Source organism: Triticum dicoccoides, chromosome 6A (assembly GCF_002162155.2).
Source record: "Triticum dicoccoides isolate Atlit2015 ecotype Zavitan chromosome 6A, WEW_v2.0, whole genome shotgun sequence".
Taxonomy (NCBI): domain Eukaryota; kingdom Viridiplantae; phylum Streptophyta; class Magnoliopsida; order Poales; family Poaceae; genus Triticum; species Triticum dicoccoides.
In genome coordinates, this window is record NC_041390.1 from 608,215,005 (window position 1) to 608,222,948 (window position 7,944).

The 7,944-nt window shown below is 41.8% G+C and overlaps 2 protein-coding genes across 2 annotated transcripts in view; one reads left to right on the forward strand and one right to left on the reverse strand.

Annotated features, from left to right (window-relative positions):
* The first annotated feature begins 1,595 nt into the window (after positions 1–1,595).
* Positions 1,596–2,481, forward strand: LOC119318406. Its single transcript, XM_037592964.1, has 2 exons — positions 1,596–1,904; positions 2,068–2,481. Exons 1-2 carry the CDS (start codon positions 1,710–1,712, stop codon positions 2,257–2,259), a joined length of 387 nt encoding a protein of 128 aa, XP_037448861.1. The 5' UTR covers positions 1,596–1,709; the 3' UTR covers positions 2,260–2,481.
* A 28-nt stretch (positions 2,482–2,509) lies between these two features.
* The window catches only part of LOC119318405 (chaperone protein DnaJ-like), an 8,648-nt gene continuing 3,213 nt past the window's right edge, over positions 2,510–7,944 (reverse strand). The window contains exons 3-11 of the mRNA XM_037592963.1: positions 7,575–7,667; positions 7,275–7,405; positions 6,413–6,608; positions 5,523–5,698; positions 4,797–4,926; positions 3,666–3,826; positions 3,482–3,561; positions 3,213–3,312; positions 2,510–2,909 (exon numbers count right to left, since the gene is read on the reverse strand). Of these exons, the coding sequence (XP_037448860.1) occupies positions 2,864–2,909; positions 3,213–3,312; positions 3,482–3,561; positions 3,666–3,826; positions 4,797–4,926; positions 5,523–5,698; positions 6,413–6,608; positions 7,275–7,405; positions 7,575–7,667 (1,113 nt within the window). The 3' untranslated portion in view covers positions 2,510–2,863. The remainder of the gene's footprint in view (positions 2,910–3,212; positions 3,313–3,481; positions 3,562–3,665; positions 3,827–4,796; positions 4,927–5,522; positions 5,699–6,412; positions 6,609–7,274; positions 7,406–7,574; positions 7,668–7,944) is intronic.

Sequence of the window (7,944 nt, forward strand, 5' to 3'; positions counted from 1 at the left end):
ACAGTGGTTAACCTGGATGTTAATCTACAAGCAGTAGAACAACCCCAGTGCCATGTGAAACAGAGCCAAAGGGTAACCTGCTAATTTGCTCTGCTAACTCCCACTAATTGTCCTTCTAGTCTAGCCTAATCAAAAATAAATCATCAGAGAAGGAACTTTGGTTGCTAGTAGAGTTAAAACATAGATCCTGAAGTAAAGACACTCGGTTACTCAACCCTGTTTTACTTGGTTACTCTTTAACTCTCATTGTGAACAGTAGCAGTTAGTGTCTACAAACTATGCTAGAGCAGTGAAGCGAAAACTTGGCATAATGCTAATGAATAAAGCCACACTGTCAATGCCAAGTAGGCATTGACATTTCTCTTAAGAAAGTAAACTCTACATATTCCAGCAAGGTGACAAGCCCTATTCCATTTCAAAAGAAGAATGAGAAACTCTTGTTGCTATCTACAGTTTTGATGTTTTCAAATAAACAGGGAGTGGCAGAGCTGGTACGGAACCTCTGAAACAAGCAAAGGCAAAGCATAACATGGCAGCATGCATACAAGCTATTTATTACCGAGGGAGCCACCGATCAACATATGGTGATTGACTTCGCAAACATTATAATTATACTTGCCCTACAAAAAAAAAGTCAACGCACTAGTGTCAAAAACGTTCTTATATTTTGGAACGGAAGGAGTACTATGGTCACAAAGCTCAAGCCGTGTTTTGGGTCGCCGGAGACCACCGGCGCGCGCCGCTGCGTTAAACTCCGGCGTGGGCCACCGACAGGTGAACCCCTTAGGATTAGCCATTAAGGCCATGTACAACGCAAGCGCTTACACAGGTGCCTCGGAGAAAAAAACGATTTTTCTCCGGGCAGATGCTTACACAGGTGCTTATTAAGTGGTATGAAAGCAAGCTTTGGCTTCGATGCCAGCCGGTGCTTAGGGAAGTTAACTGCCCTCCTTCCCTCACGGATGCTACACATTTGAAGCAAGTAAGCACCTACTGGAAGGACTCTCATTGTGTGACAAAATTTTCTTGTGATGCAACAGCACTCTCTCTCTCTAAGCACTGTTGCATAAGCACCCAACACTGTACAAGGCCTAACAGCGGCCCCTAAGACTTCCTCCAATGCACTAGTGCTAAGATGAGGTGCTAAGTACATTAAAAATCTAAGCAACTAAAGTCTCCAATGCAAAGGTGCTTAGCTTGTTGTTGCTAAGCATTCTTCATTTAATGATTTAGCAACTAAAGTTGTCCGTACATTGGTGGGCTTCTTTCATTTAAGTGTTTTCCCTAGGTTCCCGCGCTTGGCATTGTTTCTTCCTCGGTCACCGCACCCATCTCTCTCTTCTTAATTACCTTGCCACATCATCTTTTTTGTCTAGATGGCAGCCTTAGCACCTGTACAATGTGGAGCATTGAGAGAGGCCTAAATACCCACGACACGACAGGTGGACCCCTCGGCAAAAATTGGCAGGGCACTATGGCATGAAGCAAACATGCCCAAAGTTCCAACAAGCGTGGGGCAGAAGATCAACCCCCCCTAGTTTTCCGGGTACTTGTACGAAAACTGCATGCTCAATCTCACGGAAAAGAAAAGAAAAGGAAAAAAAAACTGCCAGCTGAAGCTGTGTCTCGGCTGTGGATAACGAACGTAGGCGCTGCGCTACGCGGAAGGCCTTCCCGTCTCTGCTTCCTGCCGCGCCCTACTCGTGTCCATGGCGGGTGCGTGCGCGGTGGCCGCGCCATCCCGGGCCACCGTCTCCGGCCCCGGCGCAGCCCCGCCGCCGGGGCGCGGCTCCCGCGTGAGCTGCCGGCGCTCGGCGAGGAGACGCGCCGGCGGTCGCGCTCGCGTGTCCCGCGACACCAACGGCGCCGAGGCTGAGCCGGACAGCAAGGGTCCAATCCCGCAGGTCAGTGCTCCTCCTCCCCACACTGCCGTAACAAATGTGTTCTGCTCAGAATCTTTATCTTCAGGTTCGGCAGTCATTCCGCCCTGGAACACATAATCTATAACTGAAATTTGCTTGGTTTCTGAACCGATTTCCCTTTGGTTCACATGTGTTGTTCAACCAGGATGACTCCGGCTACCTGCTGACGCTGGGGCTCGGGTCCATCGGCGGCGCGGCGGCCGTGAAGTACGGCAGCGTGCTGCTCCCCGATATCACGCGGCCCAACATCGTCGAGGCGCTGCTCATGGTCTCCCTGCCCATGGCGGCCGCCGTCCTCATCTTGCTCAAGCTCAGCTCCACTTCCACACAGGACTAGGGCTTGTACACCCTTCAAAGTTCAGATGACATCATGTGTCTTTTTTCGGTTCCATTTTGCAATTCGAGACGCCTAGTAAGACGAACAAGAACAGAATATGCAAAAAAAAAATGTGTTATGTCCGCAAATCTTGTGTTCTATTGCAAAAAAATTGCACTTGAGGAATGAGGAGACGGGTGCCCGTTTATTCTTAATTTGAAGCAACAAGAATATTCACTTGCACAGCCTGATGTTGTACTGTGAGATGATCTACCGGAAAAATATATATATATATATGTATTTACATAGAATGTAGCTTCATCGATTTCAATATCTGCGGCCGTGACGACTGTTACATGCTCTAGGAAATACAAGTGCGACTACAGCAAAATTCATGCTTTACAAGGGTATCCCTCTCAAAAAATAAAAACGGCGTCAATAAAATTAGTTGACACTAAACCTCTGCGTTGCCACTTCACAGCCCACAGACCGTAAAAGATGAGCCTCTTCAACAGAACACATGCATGCAACAGCTCGTCGAATCCCGATTAATTGAAGAATTGCAGATTGGTTAACACCATGACTGGTGTTGAATAGAATGCATCATGCAATAAATATTTACAGGCTACAGGTTGTCCTTCAGCCACTTGGATGCCCCGTTGACAATGGATCTGAAAGAATTCAACAATCAACTTGGTCAACATGAGGACATAATACACGAGATAACGTAAATGCAATTGATTGCGGAACCGAGCCAATAAAAAATCAGTATAATCATTAATAGGTTCAGTACAATAAAAAAGAACTGGACATGAATTTCTACATCGACAAATCTTTTCAGACAACATGTAACAACATATGATCAGTGAGAATATACTGAAGGATATAAGGCCCTCTGGCATTGATGACATGTAAACAAGACCAAACACCCATCAGCAATTGCAGTATAACGAAATCAAGTGCAGCATTTTTACCCAGCAAAATCAGAAAGTTTCTTCAACCAGTCACCCTCCCCATCATCAGGTTGATCTGATACTTCTGGAGCAGCGCGGCTTCCATTCTCTTTATGTACAGCTGCAACACAGACATGTGAGTTTAATTTCTCCTACAAAAGTTCCTTATTCCCTTATCAAGCAGCAACGATGGGACACAGCAATGTTCCGCTGGTAACGATCCAAATTAAAATGAACTTTCCGCTGACAAGAGGAAGGATCAAATCTATGCATATATATTGCATGCTTACGTTTTGGCTTCACCGGTGCACGGGCAAAACCACCATTTTTCAACGATGCAAGTTCCTCAAGCAACTCCTTTTCGCGCCCACTGTATAGCAGTAGTTCAGAGAAATAAGGATCGAGTGCTTATGTAGCTCTAGAGTACTAGTGTATACTTCATAAAAAGGCTCAAGAGGGGAAGTGTATTTTCACCTTATACGTTTGGGTATAGAGACCTTAACAGTGAATAGATGATCACCGCATATAGATGGCCTATTCAATGATGGAACACCTTGCTTCGCTAGGACCAATACATCACCAGGTTGGGTGCCTGGAGGTATTCGAAGTTCACTAGTTCCCTCAACAGTTCTGACCTGCTTGCAACAAAATTTCAAAAGGAATGACTACACAACACCATACTGTATTTGTTTTTTAACGACAAAGAACCATTACAATATTGCCATCATACTTGAAACAAACATCCACCAACATGTCACTTTGCTCTGAACCATACATGGTTTAAGGAAGGCACAAAGACTTAAATCAGTTGAAGGAAAACAGAATTGACTAGGCCTCGCATAACAGCAGCTCTAGCATTGGCCCTGGCTCAAGCCAACTTGGTTAACAAACCAAAACCATGGCCAGTACAGACTTGCTTCCAGGCAAACGTGGCATCAAATTTGCTCAAAAAAATGTGGCATCAGATTCGCTAAAAAAAAATTGGCGCCGAGTCAAGATCAAAGTATCACCTCCTCTGGTTTTGGATTTAGCTTAGGTCGGTATAATGAGTTAATGACACACTAATAGAGTGAAAAACCTTGCTTTCATTTCATTTACAATGATTTAAAGTTTGAGTGATTTGAGTTAATTATCTTAACAGAAAAAACAGGAAAAAATAGCATTAAAATAAGAGCTGAACAGTCCAAGACATAGTTAAGCTTAGCATTAATATTAAAACACTATCAGTTCTTCTGTTTGATGATTACTGTGAGTCAGGTGGCTGTCAACTAATTTTTTTGGTTTCCAAGGGAAATACGCCAAATACATGCAACAGCAACATGGGAATGAACTCCCACGTACTTGGGTTGTGATCAACACATGCACCTCCACTAGAAATTTGGTGGTTGCATCAAAACTGCAATAAAGCTATTTTACTTTAGTAAGGTTTAGATCTCATTTTTGCTTGCTGGGTTGGTTCTAATCACCAGTTAAAAGGTAAAGTGAGAACTTCATACATTCAACCGAATATGTGCTTACTGAAGAAAGGCAATGAAATATTTCTGAAAGAAAATATCATAATTGATGATCATGAAGAGAAGGAAACTCCTAAAGAGAAAGATTTACCTTTTGAACTGTACCCAAAATAGCTTCAATGTAGCTTATCGACACAGTTGAATACAAGTTGATACCATCCCTTTTAATATCGGATGGCTCCTCTACATCAAGGCAGACAAAAAGATCTCCGGGAGGCCCTCTGTTTCCCACAAGAAAAAAGGGTTTCAGCACGGATTTATTTGGATATCCACGCAATGAAGATATAAAAACTAAAAAACAGAAAATGGGGAACTACAACAATTGCATGAAAGCTAAAGCAAGGCACATAACAAACAAATAAATCTGAACATTTCCTGAAAGTTATTCTTAATCTTAACTGTAGGTGTTATAAATCATAAATTCTTGCAATACACCTCTACAAATACGAAATAATATTGAAATAGTGTCTGCACAACACACATGCACAGTCCGAGATCTCAAGAAAAAAAATCTGCTGCTGGCTGGTGGCCACAAACTTCCACTCGCCTAGCAGAAAGATAACAAAGCAATTCAAGAATGACGTGTGCATCTTATGTGAATGCCATTGGCGATACTCCATGGCCCAATTACCGTGTTTTAATGATAGTTAAATCCAAACAAATGCAAGATAGGCTACAAGTAAACTTAAGCAAAGCGATCAGCAATACCATACAAAAGATCCACATAATTTCCAAGACCGCAATGATCACTTTGCGATTGTTTCAAAATGTTTGAGGAATGAAGTATAAACTTTATGTTTGATCTTGCTTTGCTTACCCTTTCGGTCCTGCATCACCTTCACCACGTACACGAAGAGTGCTACCTTTACTAACTCCTGGAGGGATTTTTACTTTGATCTCTTTTCTGACACGAACACGCCCCTCTCCAGAGCATTTCCTGCAATACTCTGAAATAACCTCACCCTCTCCTACACAAGTGGGGCAAATAGAAACCTACAAAATAAGAAAAAAGAAAAGTTCTTATGTAATAATCGCAAATTGCAGTAAATAATCAAATTGAACTAGAGTCCAAGAGAGAATCAATATAACTCAGCACCAACTAGCATCAAACAAGGATGACAAGATAAATGGACAAACATGAGATCTGTCATGTTCCACATGATGCTAAATTAGTGCAAAATGTCATCTTCTGGCTGTTTCAATTCAACCCATTGAAATTGGTTTAGAGGCGCTCTTGAAAAAGAATTATTCATTTTTGAAATAAAAAGGAACTCTACCCAAAACAATTCAGGAGTGAACACAACTTGCGTCGGTGCTAAGCTCATAGGTGCATTCCGAAGTAAATATGTTTCAGCCCCCTGTTCTTGCTCACCTTTTCTTGCTTGCTACTCTAAATCGTGAGGTTCCATTTCTGTAATTTTCCAGCCCTTCTTATTCACTTAGAACAAAAGAGAACTTGTTTGTACCCCAGTGTATAGTGCAAGTATATTTTCCTTAGTTTCATGACATCTCATTTTCAATTCTTTGCTTTTGACCTCACTTTGCTTTGTCTAAATTTTGTTTTGTTGTAACACTACCTTGCAATGAAATATAGGGCCAAAGCTATTTATTGTTATATGAAGCTGTCACACAGTTGCCAGTATGCAGTCATGGTTAAGATCTGGAATAATGATACAAAGGATTTTAACATTTATGCTCCATGGTTACCTGGGAAAAGAGACCAAATGGTGTCTGCTCCGTTCGCATTACTTGCCCTCGCCCACCACATGTGGAGCATATTTTTGCCTTTGAGCCAACCTTTGAACCAGAACCGCTACAAGCATCACAAGTCTCCAAATGGGATAATATGATATCTTTTTCTGTTCCAAATATTGCCTCTGAGAACCCTAGAATCACATCATATCTGGTGGAATAAATCTATGTAAGTCTAGAATTCACACTAGATTTATTCTTTATATATACGAAATGTCATAAATTGCAGCTACATAACAACTTTGTAGAAGAATCTGGTGGAACAGTAATATTGGTTTCTTTCCTCAAACTATCCCCAGCCACAAGCAATGTGCCAGCATCACCAACCACAATATTTGTTGCGTAACAAACATAAGACAACAAAGATACTATAATTTCATAATAGTGATACTATAATTTCATAATAGTGATACTATACATTGCATTGTTTTTAAGGCGGTAAGGCGAGCACCACCCGCTCTACCGCCTAGGCGACGACTAAGCGCCTAAGGCGGGCATATTTGTAAGGCACTACCAGGGCGCCTTATCGCCTAAGCATCCAAGGCAGGACGCCTTAAAAACAATGATACATTGGTCTACAGGCAACCGCTTATTCCATGCAGTACCACAGCACAGCATAAATGCTTAAGTATTACTTTAACGCAAATAATGCCGGACCTAAAAAGTATGCAGTTGTGACCAAATTCGTGCAGATTAGTAAACATGATAATTATTGTTCATTAACTTATATTGTCTTAATAGATCTAGCGAGTCTTTTTAACTAGATAAACAGCTGGGGTCTGAATATTATTTCACTTCAACACTTCTTACAACAAACCTGATGTCTTCACCCTGAGCAGCAGTGCTCCTTCTGCGTGTCCTAAATGCGCTCTGGTCCATACCAGAAAAGCCACCACCACCACCCATGCTTGCTCCGAAGAATGTCTCAAACAGATCAAATGGATTCGACTGCACAGAGAGATGGGAAAGAATTCAAACCTTGTTTAAGCAGAAAAGGCATGCAGTAGTTACTTAAGTCTAGTATTCTTACAAGCCAATGAACTCTAGTAACAGAAATATAATCAAATTTAAAGATACTGTGATGTAAATGCTAGAGCAAAGAGTTGAAAATCAGTACTGTATAAGCTCCAGCGTTGCCCCCAACCGCGCTCTTAACCCCGGCTTCACCATATTGGTCATACAATGCCCTCTTCTTATCATCTGACAGAACCTGATGATAATGAGATTCAGTACCCCAAAACATGGAATAGAAGACAAAAAGGGAATGAAAACGGCATTAATCATTGATGAAATCTAGTAAACAGTGGAGCAAGACAAATTAACTCATTACTCAGATAGGGCAATGTCATCCAAATTGATTCCTAAGTAGGTTGAATTGTAGCACACAGCACTTTGTACAATACACACAAATTACTAAAATGTGTGAGTGGAGACATAGACATTCCGTAGTTTCAGTGCCTTGAAGCAATATATATTAGTAAGTTTGG

Excerpts from the sequence above, each read along its gene's own strand:
- LOC119318406 (XM_037592964.1), top strand. The coding sequence starts at position 1,710 with ATGGCGGGTGCGTGCGCGGTGGCCGCGCCATCCCGGGCCACCGTCTCC. Across the intron at positions 1,905-2,067 it reads GCAAGGGTCCAATCCCGCAG|GATGACTCCGGCTACCTGCT; the intron begins GTCAGTGCTCCT and ends TTGTTCAACCAG.